The 18,210-nt window shown below is 47.9% G+C and overlaps 1 protein-coding gene across 11 annotated transcripts in view; it reads left to right on the plus strand.

Annotated features, from left to right (window-relative positions):
• The window catches only part of pacsin1b (protein kinase C and casein kinase substrate in neurons 1b), a 370,145-nt gene that overhangs the window by 286,466 nt on the left and 65,469 nt on the right, over positions 1–18,210 (plus strand). The window contains exon 2 of one of the 11 annotated variants that reach the window (XM_073030306.1): positions 15,751–15,895. The exons of 8 other annotated variants lie outside the window; for them this stretch is intronic. Coding sequence is in view for 1 of the 3 variants with exons in the window: in XM_073030303.1 (XP_072886404.1) it covers positions 5,489–5,542 (54 nt within the window). In the remaining 2 variants the exon portion in view is untranslated. Of the gene's footprint in view, positions 1–5,473; positions 5,543–6,514; positions 6,534–15,750; positions 15,896–18,210 lie in introns of those variants that run through there. 2 more of the 11 variants (XM_073030303.1, XM_073030307.1) reach the window with 2 other exon arrangements.

The raw sequence follows: 18,210 nt of genomic DNA on the forward strand, positions 1-18,210 counted from the left end.
GATAGTCACATTATCCATTTTAACATGGAATTGACTGCAACATTAGGCCTCCATTTTCTTGAATAAGACATTGTACTTTAAACTATTGTGCCCTTGTAGGCTTGTGCATGTCCTGAAATACGATTGGATGTTCCTTATTTGTTAACCAAGAAAGGAAACAATTGGAATGAAATTTTGTGGAAGGTAGCCTGTTCCTGGTGTATTCATTTCAAGAAGCTTTTCCTCTAACCGTTTGCCCTCCGCAACCTTCTGTAGCTCTGAGTTGTACCCAGTCCTTCACCACTGTTTTTATTTGCCTCCTCCTGATTCATCACATTGGTAGAACCTTCACTTATGTAGGAATTTCCCTAAATTCTTCTGCTTGTTACAATTCCCTGTCTTTAAATGGTTCTTAAAAACACTGGTGATGGCTTCTGGCTCATTTCCTACCTCTCTCTGCAAAGCCTTGCCTCCATTATTTACTTTGCCAAGCTGGCTTTACTAAAGTCACAGTAGCACACTGTATTTCAAAGAAATGTTGAGTAAATTGAACAGGTCCTGAAAGTTGCTGTCTGATTTGCCTTGCTTGCCTCTGCCAGAACATTGCTAATCAGAATCAGGTTTACTATTACTAGCATGTGTCGTGAAATTTGTTAACTTAGCAGCTGCAGTTCAATGCAATACATAATATAGAAGAAAAAATTAAGTAAATCAATTACAGTATATGTATATTGAATAGATTAAAAATCGTGCAAAAACAGAAGTAATATATATTTTAAAAAGTGAGGTACTGTTCATGAGTTCGATGTCCATTTAAGAATCAGATGGCAGGGGGGAAGAAGCTGTTCCTGAATCGCTGAGTGTGTGCCTTCAGGCTTCTGTACCTCCTACCTGATGGTAACAGTGAGAAAAGAGCATGCCCTGGGTGCTGGAGGTCCTTAATAATGGATGCTACCTTTCTGAAATTCAATTCAGCAGGTAATGCGATAATGTTGCAGGTTTACTCAGTCTTTAAGTGGACTTATTTGGTAACATTCTTAAATAAGCAACCTTCTGGCTGAGAGAGAGGTCCCATCTCTGAGAGCTGAGCACCAGTCACTGCAATGCAGTATTGAGAAAGTGCTGCACCATCATGCTCTTTGGATAAGAGGTTAAACCAACACCATCCTTTCCATCCCTAACTCTCCTCTCTTTGCTTTCTCATATAGAAGTAAAAGATCTCACACATAATTTTAAAAGAAAGTAAAATAACTCATCTGTTAATGAACACTTCAAAACAGATTTAATTGTTGTTTTCACATTACTGCATATAGCAGCTTCAAATTTATTAGAGCAGTAATTACATTGCACTACTGCAAAGACAAGGAAAGTTCAGGATATATTCAGATAGCGTATGGTGTTTTTTCACAAGCACAGTGCATAAAGCTTGGGCTTACCATTTAAATATGTTAATATTTTTAAAATTACTAATTTGAATTACTGGTTTAAGACCTATCCATTGATTTACCGGTAATTTATTTCCTGAAACTAGCTTAGTAAATGAAGATGCGTGAGATCTCGTGCCACGCTAAGCCAGTTCTTCAGCACTGGGCAGAAGGTGCTTCTGGCTCAGTGAGCTATCATCATTTTTCCTCCTTGGCTTCTGATCTATCGACTTAGTGTGATTCAATTTTGCAGACTTCCAAGTTCGTCTTAGTTGGTCACACTGATTTCCCCTTGTTGCCCTCAGCTCCAAGTGTTGCTTGCTATATCTCTTCCTGGCCGATCACAAGTGTGGTGCTGACTAGCTCCATCATCACGAGGAAACTCCTGTGTGGTGTGGTGGTGATGCACCATCAATAACTCACTCTGAGACATAAAAGCGATGTATCGGCTTTTATTGACTGGAAGAAGGAACAAGCAGTGAGTGACCACCATACTACATCCTGGAGACTGAGAGGCCGGGCTCAGACCTCCATCACCTTTATACAGGGGTCTGTGGGAGGAGCCACAGGAGCAGTCATCAGGGGGCGTGTCCAGACAGGTATATGTAGTTCACCACAGGTGGGTGGTCAGCTTCTGTGATGTTCAGCTGTATGTTCTAGCTGCATCATTCTGCTTGGCATTCAGTGGCTCTCTAGTTGTTCTAGTGATAGATGAATGTTTGCTGCTTGGTTTAAGGTGGCCTGTGGTAATCTTACGGATGTTGTTCAGCATTAGATCAAATTTCTTGCAGTAAGCTGGCTGTATCCACACTGGAATGATGAACTTCCACAATAGATTGGGCTAAAAATAGGAGGACCTGGATGTATTTGCTAATTTGTGTTTATAACATCACAGATGATGATATTCTGAGAGCTGACTTGCCTCTTTGTCTATAACATTTAATCTTGAAAGAGAGTATGTGGTCCAGGATCACTCAAATAAAGTAAGTTTACCCAGCCAGCAAAGTTGCCATTGTGTCAGTTAACCTTTTTTAGATTTCCATTTGTGTAATGGTGGTTCCTTCAGGTAGCCAGGCCAGAGGGGGGCGAGTGTGGCAGTGGTTAGTGGGGATAAGCTCCCACAACCTATTAAATGCTCCCGATGGTGTGTCTCAAATGGCCTCCGACAACCAAGTCTAGCTCCTGGCCTTCACATGTGGCTTAGCTACTAATCCTGGTAGAACAGTTTCTACTGACAGTGGAAGGGACAAATGATGAGTTATTGACCTCTTAAAGCCAGTCACTTTGGGCAGCTGTGGTTGGAGAAGGAAAACTCTGAGCTTAAACTTCCACTGCCTTGCAGCTATACCCACTCATGGGGATGGCTTCAGGAATGAAGTCTGAGGGAAAAATCTGGAAATGGAGGCCCTAAGGCAGTCCTGCGAATTCAACACGGACTGGTGTTATGAACCCCATAACTGGGTCACTTACCAGCAAAGATAGAGAGGTCCGCTGAAGTCTGATGGTACCATTTTTAAACGTTTTTATTTATAAAGGGGCACAAAAGTAAGGTTAATACAAACATTCAGATAACATACGTCGTCAATACTCAATCTAAAGCGCAGGGATAGTAATAATCAATAAGAAATAAGCTCTATCGTTTGTCTAGGGGTTAAACTATTGTCCGATGGAAATAAAAGTCTCGCCAGTTCATGGAGGCTTTTTTGCCGTTTGAGGGACCGCTGGGTGTTCACGGGTTGGAGAGAGAAAATAAACTTGCCAGCCTTCTGGACTCAAAGCGTGAGATCGGGAACGGGAGTTCCTCGTTGTCAGTTCGGAATCCTTTTCGGGGTTATTAGCCACTCGATTCCCTAGCTAGGGGATCCAAATCACACGTGGCTTCCGAGCAGCTTCCCGTTCTTACGGGAACGATGAGCGATGGTCTCCGTCTGGTGCGTCGCTGGAGTACCGCCTCCTGCAGTCTCCGTTTTATCATGGCTGGCAGATTTGTAAATGTCAATCAAGGTAGGGTGATACCATCCCCACACCACATTGCCCGAGGGTGTCCATGTCCCTGATAGCTGGCACGTTGCAATTCACACAGGTGTCTCTAAGAACAGTGGTCAAATCCGTTGCATTGTCTCTCATTTCCTGGGTCCAAGACCCGAATTAATAGCGATCTTGCGATTCTCCGGAAGGAGGGGGCTGGTCCCGCACCCTTCGGCCCCTCAGAGCTGTGGTACATTCATAACACTGGTAACTCCTGTGACATCGCCGGTGCTGTCAGCTGCCTGGAGGAGGGAGCCAGTTTCCCGGGCAACAGCTTACTCTCCATACCACACTGCCCTGGCTTGCCTGTCGACTGAACATAGACAGCTAGGCTGCAGCATCAATGGCACCCCAGCCAATGGAAGCCTCTTTTTGTAATGGTTGAGCCTGAAAACGAGGCTGACCTATGCCCGGCATTCACTTGAAGTAGATTGGTGGTCAGTTCGGAAAATTAGTCCAGTTATCAGTGAGCCGGACCTGGGTGAAGTTGCCGCTTGCACTCCAATTTCTCACTATCAGTATATGATGGAATTTAGGTGGATTGGTTGAACATTTTGTGCAGATGTCTATAAGAAGGCATATCAATGCACTTGTGATTGGCACTTGTAATGAGTCAGCCAGCATAAAAGCAATTCTTGCTGGTCATGGATTAGATCATAACATCTATACAAGGATTCCTTGTCATATCCCGAATCTTCCATACCAAACTTGATTGACAGTGTTAGCAGTGATTGGCAAGTCTGAGATTCAGTTTCATATTCAAAGCATTAATACTTGGCCAATGCATGCCATGCCTAAGAGGAAAGAAGCTGGAATTAATCGGGCTGAAATATTAAATTTGTGGAGGTAACAAAGCAATGACTTTGGTTGAAAAATCATCAGATCTGATGAGTAGTTTTAATTACTACTAAACGGTTCTCTGAAAAGATTTAAGGTGTACATTAAAAAGATGTATTCAATCTAAAATATAATTATAGGGACAAAAGTTGGGATTAAAGTAGTATTTTTACAAATATCTGGGATTTTATTTGTTACAATTTTTTTTGCTATTATAGGGCAGAATTAGGCCATTTGGCCCATCAAGTCTGCTCTCATTGTGATTCCTCTCAACCCCACTCTCCTACCTTCTCCCCATAACCTCTGACGCCCTTACTAATCAGAGTCGTAGAAAAGTACAGCACAGAAACAGGCCCTTTGGTCCATTTCATTTGCACTGAACTATCTAAACTACCTACTCCCATCAACCTTCACCGAGACCTTCGCCCTCCATACCCCTACTATCCATGTATCTATTTAAACTTCCCTTAAATGTTGAAATCAGGCTTGCACGCACCACTTGTGCTGACAGCTCATTCCACACTCTCATGACCCTCTGAGTGAAGAAGTTTCTCCTCAGTCCCCCTAAACTTTTCACCTTTCACCCTTAACCCATGACCTCTAGTTGTAGTCAGTGGAAAAAGGTTGCTTGCAGTTACCCTCTCTGTACCCCTCATAATTTGTATACCTCTATCAAATCTCTCAATCTTCTATGTTCCAAGGAATAAACTCCTAACCTATTCAACCTTTTGTTATAAGTCAGGTCCTCCACCCACAGCCACTTGTCTCTGTACTCTTTCAACCTTGTTTACCTCTAGCTGGTCAAAACTTCACACAGTGCTCCAGATTAAGCCTCACTAATGTCTTGTACGTCTTCAACGTAACATCCCATCTCCTGTACTCAATACTTTAATGCAGGCCAATGAACCAAAAGTTTTCATTACATAACCCATTTACCAGTCACACCACTTTCAATGAATTATGGACCTGTATTCCCTGATCCCTTTGTCCTACTGCTGTGTAAGACCTTCCCTGGTCAGTCCTGCTGAAGTGCAGCACCTTTCCCTTTTCCTATTTGCTGCATTTTCTGCCATTTCTTCAGCCCATTTTTCCTGCTGGTCCAGATCCCACTGCAAGCCACCATAGCTGCCTTTGCTGTCCAATCTTTGTGCTGTCTGCAAATTTGTTGATCCAGTTAACCTCATTCTCATTCAGATTGTTGATATAGATGACAAGCGACAATGGACCCAGCACCAATCCCTGTGGCACTCTACTCGTCACACTTGTTCAGTGAGGTAAATATCTACTCACCAGTCTCTGGCTTCTTCTGCAAAGTCAATGTCTAATCCAGTTTACTTCCTCACCTTGAATGCTAAGCGACTGAAGCTTCTTGACCAATGTTCCATGTGGGACCTTGTCAAGTGTCTTGCTAAAACCCATGTAGACAACATCCACTGCCTTGCCATCCACTTTCCTGTTAACTTACTCAAAAAAAACCTCTTAAGATTGGTTAGACATGATCTACCACTCATGAAGCAATGCTGACTATCCTTAATCAGTCCATGCTTATCCAAATATTTGCATATTTAGTCCCTTAGAATACCTTCCAATAACTTTCCCACAACTGATATTAGATTTACTCGCCTATAATTTCCTGGTTTATTTTTAGAGCCAGCCTTAAACAGTGGAGCAACATTGGCTATCCTCCGATCTTCTGGTACCTCACCTGTCACAAAGGATAATTTAAATATTTCTGCTAAGGCCCCGGCAGTTTCTGCCCTTGCCTCCCACGGGGTCTGATGGAACACCTTGTCAGGTCCTGAGGATTTATCCACCCTAATTGTCCTCAGGACAGCAAGCATCTCCTCCTTTGTAATCTGTTTTGGGTCCGTGAAGTTACTTCACTTCTATAGACTGTGTCCATCTCCTGAGTAAATATAAATGCAAAGATTTCATTTACGATCTCCCCCAGATGCTCTGGCTCCGCTCATGGATTACCATTCTAATCTTCCAGAGGACTGATTATGTCTTGCAGTCCTTTTACTCTTAACATATATTTGTAGAATCTCTTGGGATTCTCCTTCACCTTGTCTGCTTCAGCAACCTCATGCCTTCTTGTAGTCCATTTACAAACGCAAACACGAGGAAATCTGCAGATGCTGGAAATTCAAACAACACACACAAAATGCTGGTGGAACGCAGCAGGCCAGGCAGCATCTATAGGAAGAAGCACTGTCGACGTTTCGAGCTGAGACCCTTCGTCAGGACTAACTGAAAGAAAAGATAGTAAGTGATTTGAAAGTAGGAAGGGGAGGGGGAAATCCAAAATTATAGGAGAAGACAGGAGAGGGTGGGGTGAAGCTAAGAGCTGGAAAGATGATTGGCAAAAGAGATACAGAGCTAGAGAAGGGAAAGGATCATGGGATGGGAGGCCTAGGCCTCTACTGCCTTAGGAGTCTGTGAAGATTCGGTATGATATCTAAAACTTTGACAGCTTCCACAGGTGAGAGGAAAGTGTATTGACTGGCTGTATCATGTCCTGCTATGGAAACACCGATGCCTTTGAATGGAAAATCCTTCAGAAGTTAGTGGATTTGGCCCAGTACATCACAGGTAAAACCCTCCCAGCCATTGAGCACATCAACATGAACTGCTGTCATAGGAAAGTAGCATCCATCATCAGAGATCCCCACCACCCAGGCCATTCTCTTTTCTCACTGATGCCATCAGGTGGAAGGTGCAAAGACCCTCAGGACAGTTACTATCCCTCAACCTTCAGGTTGTTGAACAAAGGCGACAGTTCCACTCAGTTGCCCATCTATTGAGATGTTCTCACAACCAATGATCTCACTTTAAAGACTCTTTAGCTTGTTATTTCATGCTCCTGTTATTTATTACTATGTATTTATATTTGCATTTGCACAGTTTGTTGCCTTCTGCACTCTGGTTGATCCTGTTCTAGTTACTATTCGATAGATTTGCTGAGTATGCCCACAGGGAAATGAATCTCAGGGTTGTACATGGTGACATATATGTACTTTCATAAAATTTACTTTTTAGCATTGTGCACTCTCTCAAGATCCCATCAACTTCCACTTTAAATATATCCAATGACTTGGTCTTCACAGTTGGCTGTGACAATGAATTCAACAGATTAACCGCCCTCTGCGAAAGAAATTCGTCCTCATTTCTGTTCTAACGGGACTTATTTCTATTCTGAGACTGTGCCTTCTGCTCCTAGACTTTCCCACTATTTGAAACGTTCTCTCCAGTCCTTTTGGTGGAGGCACTCCCACACTACTTTGGATAGATTGGTTCAACATTTAGACCCACTTGTGACAAAATATTTCTAAATCAGGATGCTGAGTCACTTGAAGGAAAACTTGCATGTGATAGTGTTTCCTTATGCCATCTGTTCTTGTTATCCTTGATGGTAGAGGTGGTGGGCTCATTGGTACTTTTGAAGCAGCCTGTACGAATAGCTGCTGTACAGTTAATGGTACTTGGTATGGCCCATGTGCATTCGTGGAGAAGGTAATGAATGTTTAGGGTAGTGGGCAGAGTGCCAGTCTAACTTTGTCCTGGATGGTACCAAGCTTCCTTAGAGTTGGAGCTGCACTAAAGAGACAAGAGGACGGTTTTTCAGAAATGTGCATTGTTTATGATTAATGGCTTTGGGTGCATGCAGGTGAATAACTTGCTGAAGTATACTCAGCTTGTGGATGCTCTTATAGCCATCTTAATGATGTGGCTAATCCACTTGCGTTTCTGCTCAGTTTTCTGAACTGTCTGAATGAGCATCTATCCTGTTATTGGAAAATGTTGGCTGAAAAAATCTTCAGATCTTGATCAGATAAGTCGAGGTTCATCCTCCTATTCAAGTAAATGCAAAACTTGGTAAACCTGAAAGAGCAAGGAAGTCCTTCTAAAAACATTTATTTTCTCACTTCTGTCAGAATGTTTCTCTCAGGAGATCCTCCCCATAAGATTCGAGAGTTGCTTTCCTGAACGTTATCTTGTAGGTATCGTGAGGTAAAGATGCCCAGGATTTAGATCGGGAACATTGAAGCAAAGGTGATATATTTTCAGATCACAATGGTGCATGACTTGAAGGTGACTTTTTAGGAGGCCCTCCTGTCCCTGTAAGCAATCCTGCCAAGTGCTGGACCTTGTGTGCTTTGAAGCTGATGTTGAAGAAAGCTCGACAAGTTGCTGATGTCCATCTTATAAAGGGTACATAATTACACGGTGTGAAACCCTCTTGTTTCCTTGGTTGCGTAAGTCCAGGCAAGATGACCTGGAGCCCACCAAACTCGTGAGATTGGGGCGCTCTCCCACCTCAAACCCCTGTTCTGTCTGAGTGGATGCTGTGTAATTTGCTACCCTGTTGGAAATTAGTGCCATGAAATAACACAGTACTTACTAAAGGGTTAGTGAAGAAAAGAGCAAAATAAAAAGAAAAGGGCCCATTTTAATGAAACAGTCAAATGTACACAAGATGGAGCTTAAAGATTCTCCATAGTCACCGATCTTAAATCGATCTCGCCCCTAACTTCATCGAATCACAAACACGCTCTGGGTCAAATCCTATGATCTCTTCTCTCCTGCATCTTCCTTCTTCATCTCCTCGCAAACAAAAAAAAGCCCCAAGCCCAACCATAGTGTCCCTCACCAGAAAAACCTCCCTTTGATTCAGCCATTCTAATTGGATGGCATACATTTCTCCTCATCTCTCATCGTCAACAATAACCCAAACAAGGTGAAAACAAAACAGGTCACTCTTACAGAACTGCTAAATGAAATGCATACAGCATGACAGTACAGATATGAACCAGGGATGGCGGAGTACCAATCAAGTGAGCCTGCTTGTCCTGGCTGGTGCTGAGCTGTGTTTAAGAGCCAAGAGGTAATGTTGCAGCTGTATAGGACCCTGGTCAGACTCCACGGAGTACTGCGCTCAATTCTGGCTGCCTCACTACAGGAAGGATGTGGAAACCACAGAAAGGGTGCAGAGGAGATTTACAAGGATGTTCAAACAACACACACAAAATGCTGGTGGAATACAGCAGGCCAGTCAGCATTTATAAGGAGAAGCACTGTCGACGTTTCGGGCCGAGACCCTTCGTCAGGACGAACTGAAAGGAGAGATACTAAGAGATTTGAAAGTAGTGGGGGGAGGGGGAAATGCAAAATGATAGGAGAAGACCGGAGGGGGTGGGATGAAGCTAAGAGCTGGAAAGGTGATTGGCGAAAGTGATACAGAGCTGGAGAAGGGAAAGGATCATGGGGCAGGAGGCCTCGGGAGAAAGAAAGGGGGAGGGGGGAGCACCAGAGGGAGATGGAGAACAGGCAGAGTGATGGGCAGAGAGAGAGAGGGGGGAAAAAAACAACTAAATATGTCAGAGATGGGGTAAGAAGGGGAGGAGGGGGCATTAACAAAAGTTAGAGAAGTCAATGTTCATGCCATCAGGCTGGAGGCTACCCAGCTGGTATATAAGGTGTTGTTCCTCCAACCTGAGTGTGGCTTCATCTTGACAGTAGAGGAGGCCATGGATAGACATATCAGAATGGGAATGGGACGTGGAATTAAAATGTGTGGCCACTGGGAGATCCTGCTTTCTCTGGCGGACAGAGCGTAGGTGTTCAGCGAAACGGTCTCCTAGTCTGCGTCGGGCCTCACCGATATATAAAAGGCCACACCGGGAGCACCGGACGCAGTATACCACACCAGCCGACTCACAGGTGAAGTGTCGCCTCACCTGGAAGGACTGTCTGGGGCCCTGAATGGTGGTGAGGGAGGAAGTGTAAGGGCAGGTGTAGCACTTGTTCCGTTTACAAGGATAAGTGCCAGGAGGGAGATCGGTGGGAAGGGATGGGGGGGGACTAGTGGACAAGGGAGTCGCGTAGGGAGCGATCCCTGCAGAAAGCAGAGGGGGGGGGGAGGGAAAATATGTTTGGTAGTGGGATCCCATTGGAGGTGGCAGAAGTTACGGAGAATTATACATTGGACCTGGAGGCTGGTGGGGTGGTAGGTAAGGACAAGGGGAACCCTATCCCGAGTGGGGTGGCGGGCAGATGGGGTGAGGGCAGATGTGCGGGAAATGTGAGAGATGCATTTGAGAGCAGAATTGATGGTGGAAGTGTTTGCTCTTTACAAGGATGTTGCCTGGATTGGGGAGCATGCCTTATGAGAATAGGTTGAGTGAACTCGGCCTTTTCTCCTTGGAGCGGCAGAGGATGAGAGGTGACCTGATGATGAGAGGCATTGATTGTGTGGATAGTCAGAGGCTTTTTCCCAGAACTGAAATGGTTAATGCGAGAGGACATAGTTTTAAGGTGCTTGGAAGTAGGTACAGAGGAAATGTCAGAGATAAGTTTTTTATGCAGAGAGTGGTGAATGCCAGCGGCGGTGACAGAGGCAGAAATGATAGGGTCTTTTAAAAGACTTCTGGATAGGTACATGAAGCTTAGAAAAATAGAGGGCTATGGGTAAGCCTAGGCATGTTTGGCACAGCTTTATGGACAAAGGGCCAGTATTATGCTGTAGGTTTTCTATGCTTCTATAATCAATTAAATAGATCTCTTCAAACTCTGAGCTGCTCCCAGCACCAGTTCGAGTAAGTTTGTGCTCAAAGTTGACTTCAAAGATTTGACAATGGTAATTGCATTGCATGGCAAACGGAGGTGGTTTAGTGCAGCATGAACGTTCATTGCTGTAACGGCACGTACCCGAACGTTCATTGCCGTAACGGCACGTACCCGAACGTTCACTGCCGTAACGGCTCGTACCGGAACGTTCACTGCCATAACGGCTCGGACCGGAACGTTCACTGCTGTAGCGGCTCGGACCGGAACGTTCACTGCCGTAACGGCTCGTACTGGAACGTTCACTGCCGTAACGGCACGTACCCGAACGTTCACTGCCGTGGGGTGACATGTACCGGAACATTCATTGCCATAATGGCACGTACCGGAACGTTCATTGCAGTAACGGCACGTACCCGGACGTTCACTGCCGTAACGGCACGTACCCGGACGTTCACTGCCGTAACGGCACGTACCCGGACGTTCACTGCCGTAACGGCTCGGACCGGAACATTCATTGCTGTGGGGTGACACGTACCGGAACGTTCACTGCCGTAACAGCTCGGACCGGAACATTCATTGCTGTGGGGTGACACGTACTGGAACGTTCACTGCCGTAACGGCTCTGACTGGAACGTTCACTGCCGTAGCGGCTCGGACCGGAACGTTCACTGCCGTAGTGGCTCGGACCGGAACGTTCACTGCCGTAACGGCTCGTACTGGAACGTTCACTGCCGTAATGGCACGTACCGGAACGTTCACTGCCGTAGCGGCTCGTACCGGAACATTCATTGCCGTAATGGCACGTACCGGAACGTTCATTGCCGTAACGGCACGTACCCGGACGTTCACTGCCGTAACGGCACGTACCCGGACGTTCACTGCCGTAACGGCTCGGACCGGAACATTCATTGCTGTGGGGTGACACGTACCGGAACGTTCACTGCCGTAACAGATCGGACCGGAACATTCATTGCTGTGGGATGACACGTACTGGAACGTTCACTGCCGTAACGGCTCTGACTGGAACGTTCACTGCCGTAACGGCTCTGACCGGAACGTTCACTGCCGTAGCGGCTCGGACCGGAACATTCACTGCCGTGGGGTGACACGTACCCGAACGTTCACTGCCGTAACGGCACGTACCCGAACGTTCATTGTCGTGGGGTGACACGTACCCGAACGTTCACTGCCGTAACGGCTCGTACCCGAACGTTCACTGCCGTAACGGCACGTACCGGAACGTTCACTGCCGTAACGGCACGTACCCGAACGTTCACTGCCGTAACGGCACGTACCGGAACGTTCACTGCCGTAACGGCACGTACCCGAACGTTCACTGCCGTAACGGCACGTACCGGAACTTTCACTGCCGTAACGGCTCTGACCGGAACGTTCACTGCCGTAACGGCACGTACCCGAACGTTCATTGTCGTGGGGTGACACGTACCCGAACGTTCACTGCCGTAACGGCACGTACCCGAACGTTCACTGCCGTAACGGCACGTACCCGAACGTTCACTGCCGTAACGGCACGTACCGGAACTTTCACTGCCGTAACGGCTCTGACCGGAACGTTCACTGCCGTAACGGCACGTACCCGAACGTTCACTGCCGTAACGGCTCGTACCCGAACGTTTATTGCCGTGGGGTGACACGTACCCGGACGTTCACTGCCGTAACGGCACGTACCCGAACGTTCACTGCCGTAACGGCACGTACCCGAACGTTCATTGTCGTGGGGTGACACGTACCCGAACGTTCACTGCCGTAACGGCACGTACCCGAACGTTCACTGCCGTAACGGCACATACCGGAACTTTCACTGCCGTAACGGCTCTGACCGGAACGTTCACTGCCGTAACGGCACGTACCCGAACGTTCACTGCCGTAACGGCTCGTACCCGAACGTTTATTGCCGTGGGGTGACACGTACCCGGACGTTCACTGCCGTAACGGCACGTACCCGAACGTTCACTGCCGTAACGGCACGTACCCGAACGTTCACTGCCGTGGGGTGACACGTACCCGAACGTTCACTGCCGTAACGGCTCGGACCGGAACATTCATTGCTGTGGGGTGACACGTACCGGAACGTTCACTGCCGTAACGGCTCGGACCGGAACATTCACTGCCGTAACGGCTCGGACCGGAACATTCATTGCTGTGGGGTGACACGTACTGGAACGTTCACTGCCGTAGTGGCTCGGACCGGAACGTTCACTGCCGTAACGGCACGTACCAGAACGTTCACTGCCGTAACGGCTCGTACCCGAACGTTCACTGCCGTAACGGCACGTACCGGAACGTTCACTGCCGTAACGGCTCGTACCCGAACGTTCACTGCCGTAACGGCACGTACCGGAACTTTCACTGCCGTAACGGCTCTGACCGGAACGTTCACTGCCGTAACGGCACATACCCGAACGTTCACTGCCGTAACGGCACGTACCCGAACGTTTATTGCCGTGGGGTGACACGTACCCGGACGTTCACTGCCGTAACGGCACGTACCTGAACGTTCACTGCCGTAACGGCACGTACCCGAACGTTCACTGCCGTGGGGTGACACGTACCCGAACGTTCACTGCCGTAACGGCACGTACCCGAACGTTCACTGCCGTGGGGTGACACGTACCCGAACGTTCACTGCCGTAACGGCACGTACCCGAACGTTCATTGCTGTGGGGTGACACGTACCGGAACGTTCACTGCCGTAACGGCTCGGACCGGAACATTCATTGCTGTGGGGTGACACGTACTGGAACGTTCACTGCCGTAGTGGCTCGGACCGGAACGTTCACTGCCGTAATGGCACGTACCCGAACGTTCACTGCCGTAACGGCACGTACCGGAACGTTCACTGCCGTAACGGCACGTACCCGAACGTTCATTGTCGTGGGGTGACACGTACCCGAACGTTCACTGCCGTAACGGCACGTACCCGAACGTTCATTGTCGTGGGGTGACACGTACCCGAACGTTCACTGCCGTAACGGCTCGGACCGGAACGTTCACTGCCGTAACGGCACGTACCCGAACGTTCATTGTCGTGGGGTGACACGTACCTGAACGTTCACTGCCGTAACGGCACGTACCCGGACGTTCACTGCCGTGGGGTGACACGTACCCGAACGTTCACTGCCGTAACGGCTCGGACCGGAACATTCATTGCTGTGGGGTGACACGTACCGGAACGTTCACTGCCGTAACGGCTCGGACTGGAACATTCATTGCTGTGGGGTGACACGTACTGGAACGTTCACTGCCGTAGTGGCTCGGACCGGAACGTTCACTGCCGTAAAGGCACGTACCAGAACGTTCACTGCCGTAACGGCACGTACCCTGACGTTCACTGCTGTGGGGTGACACGTACCCGAACGTTCATTGTCGTAACGGCATGTACCGGAAAGTTCACTGCTGTAGCTGCTTGGACCGGAACGTTCATTGCCGTAACGGCATGTACCCAAACGTTCACTGCCGTAACAGCTCGTACCCGAACGTTCACTGCCGTAACGGCTCGTACCCGAACGTTCACTGCCGTAACGGCTCGTACCCGAACGTTTATTGCCGTGGGGTGACACGTACCCGGACGTTCACTGCCGTAACGGCACGTACCGGAATGTTCATTGCCGTAACGGCACGTACCCGAACGTTCACTGCCGTGGGGTGACACATACACGAACGTTCACTGCCGTAACGGCTCGGACCGGAACATTCATTGCTGTGGGGTGACACATACTGGAACGTTCACTGCCGTAATGGCTCTGACCGGAACGTTCACTGCCGTAGTGGCTCGGACCGGAACGTTCACTGCCATAACGGCTCGTACCAGAACATTCACTGCCGTAACGGCTCGGACCGGAACATTCATTGCTGTGGGGTGACACGTACTGGAACGTTCACTGCCGTAATGGCTCTGACCGGAACGTTCACTGCCGTAGTGGCTCGGACCGGAACGTTCACTGCCATAACGGCTCGTACCAGAACATTCACTGCCGTAACGGCTCGGACCGGAACATTCATTGCTGTGGGGTGACACGTACTGGAACGTTCACTGCCGTAATGGCTCTGACCGGAACGTTCACTGCCGTAGTGGCTCGGACCGGAACGTTCACTGCCATAACGGCTCGTACCAGAACGTTCACTGCCGTAACGGCACGTACCCTGACGTTCACTGCTGTGGGGTGACACGTACCCGAACGTTCATTGTCGTAACGGCATGTACCGAAAAGTTCACTGCTGTAGCTGCTTGGACCGGAACGTTCATTGCCGTAACGGCATGTACCCAAACGTTCACTGCCGTAACAGCTCATACCGGAACGTTCACTGCCGTAACGGCACGTACCGGAACGTTCACTGCCGTAACGGCACGTACCCGAACGTTCACTGCCGTAACGGCACGTACCAGAACTTTCACTGCCGTAACGGCACGTACCCGAACGTTCACTGCCGTAACGGCTCGTACCCGAACGTTTATTGCCGTGGGGTGACACGTACCCGGACGTTCACTGCCGTAACGGCACGTACCGGAACGTTCACTGCCGTAACGGCACGTACCGGAACGTTCACTGCCGTAACGGCTCGTACCCGAACGTTCACTGCCGTAACGGCACATACCCGAATGTTCACTGCCATAACGGCACATACCCGAACGTTCACTGCCGTGGGGTGACACATACCGGAACGTTCATTGCCGTAACGGCTCGTACACAAATGTTACCTGGAATTTGATGTAGTTGAGCAAAATCTGGTTTGTTCTAATGAGTTGCAAGTGGAACTGGCCATCTATGAGCTGGTTATTGGTAACTATCACTGTGACACCTGTTGATTCGAGTAACAGTACTGAGATGTCCTGATTATATTTGACCTCTTTGTGGTTGGAACATTTCCAGACAATGTTTGTTGATTTCACTAGATGCCAGTATTGTAGATGTGTAAAAGAAAAACAGCTTGGAGACAAGTTTAGGAACAACATCACCACAGCTGCCGAGGGATTGCAAAGATGTGATCTGGCCCAACAATGTGATACCACTTCAGCTGTAGCCTATATTTGCAGCTTTGTAAGTATCCTGCCTTGCTGTTCTACATTTCCTTTGAACAAGTCTGTTTCTCCAGCTTTATGGGAATGAATAATTAGAGCAGGTCAGCTGATTATATGCAATAAGAGTCGGCTGCGTAGAAGGTTTACAGGATCTCCTGGATGTCCCAGTTTCGAATCATATCCCATGTAGTACACTGGCCTTAGTACACAATACGCTGGAGAAGGCCTTCAGTGTGAAGGTAGCAGTTAACTTCACTCAAGCAATGTGAAGGTCTCTGTGACTACTCACTGCATTCAGGCAGAGGCTAAACAACAAGGTTCCAGAGATGAGGACAACGTGGGGTTGATTGCAGGAGTCAGAGAAGCGTCAAGGGATTGCCTCGAGCTGATGGACCAGGACACGTTCAAAGACTCATCAGAGGATCTGAATGAATACACGATGATTGTTGTGGACTTGATAAAAACAGTCATCGTTGAGTGCGTCCCCTTAAGATCATTCAGTCTTCCACAGCCAGCAGCCCTGGATGCAAAGTGAAACCCACGATCTACTGTGGGCCAGATCAGCGACATTCCAGTCTGGCAGTCAAATGAGATGGGAGGTACGACCTCCGGAAAGCAACCTGACATGTGAAGTCACAATTCCAGACTAAACTGGAATCACTGCAGGATGCTCGACAGCTGTGATAGAGGTTTGAATGCTTTTCCCTCTTACAAGGTGAAACCGAGTGACATCGGTGACAACAAGGTTTTGCTCCCAGTTGAGCTCAGTTCTTTCTCTGTTTGCTTTGACCACCAAAAGATGGAGGAACTCACATAGTCCTCGAGCTATAGAGGAGCTTAGGAGGAATGACGGCGCCTAAGGGCGACTCTTTGCTTGCATCTCCGGAAACAGCTCTATTTCCATCTTTAATATCTCTTTTGAAGTCCCTGACCTGGAGATAGACACTGACTTCTGTTCTTTGTGGGAATGGGACCCACTCTCGGGGTTTTCATGTCTGGCCGTTATTCAATACGCCAAGGATGAGGCCTAAGAGATCAGCTCACCTTCGGAGTTCCGGGATCTCTGGAGACGGGCGGACCGAAGGTCGGTGCCTCTGCAGGAATCTGGTGTGTCGCGGGAGATGGAAGATGGAAAGCAGCGAGCTGGCTGTGAGCCCAGAGACCCGAGTTCTTTGGGCAGAGTTCGGAAAAAGCGACGCAATGGACCTTTTTACATCGTAAATCAGCGAGTTGTTTGTTATGTCTCCCCTCTGGCTTTGAGACGGGCTCACCTCTTTTTCCCTTATTGGGGAGAGAAAGCCTGTGGTATGTCGAATACCGGGTGAACGAGTAGTCTTTGGGGTACTGTGAGTCTGTGTCTTTCCTGTTGCTTTGCTGCAAGCTTGGGTGCTCAGTGGTGGGTGCAAATGATTTTTTTTGTTGGTGGAGGAGGGGAGGATTGTTGCTTTGCCACTGCTTACGCGTGGGAGGGGGGAGCTGAGGGGTTTTGGGGTTCTAACATTCAACTGTCATTCATTCTTTGGGGCACTCCTCTTTTCGTGGATGTTTGCGAAGATAATGCATTTCAGGATGTATATTGTATACATTTCTCTGACATTAAACGTACCTTTGAAACCTTTTGAAGACTCTGTGATTTCTGTCTCTGAGGCCAACTTGAGAGCATCCTTTAGGAGAATCCACTGAAAGCTTTCAGCCCAGATGGGGTATGTGGCTGAGTACTGAAGACCTGTGCTATTTAACTGACTGGAGTGTTCACTGAGATCTGTAACCTCTCACTTCAGCAGTCTGACGTACCCACATGCTTCAAGCAGGCTTCAATTATACTGGTGCCTATGAAGAACCTGCCTCAATGACTATCAGCCAGTAGCACTTGCATCCACTGCGATGAACCGCTTTGAGAAGCTGGTGATAAAACATATCAACTCCGACCTGGACTTGAGTTCATTCCAATTTGCTTACGTTCATAACAGGTCCACAGCATATGCTATTTCATTGCCTCTTCACTCAACCCTGGAACATCTGGACAGCAAAGATCTACACATCATAATGCCCAAGTTCAGACTTTTGTTAATGGTCTATCCTTGTCCTTGTCTGCAAACATATTAATACATATGGAGATGTATCTCAAAAGAGTGATCTTCCACTTGACCAGCTCCATTTCTCAACACAAGGTCCAGTAATACTACTTGTTGATCTATCTACATACAGCTTCAAAAAGCTCTCCTGGACACACCTAAATAAAAAAGCCAGCCTTCTCTTCTCTCTCTGCCCCCCCCCCCCACAGCGTTGTTAAATGTTCAGGCAACGCCACTAAATATTTGAGGAAGTTGTCAA

This window comes from Hemitrygon akajei, chromosome 27 (genome assembly GCF_048418815.1).
Source record: "Hemitrygon akajei chromosome 27, sHemAka1.3, whole genome shotgun sequence".
Taxonomy (NCBI): Eukaryota; Metazoa; Chordata; class Chondrichthyes; order Myliobatiformes; family Dasyatidae; genus Hemitrygon; species Hemitrygon akajei.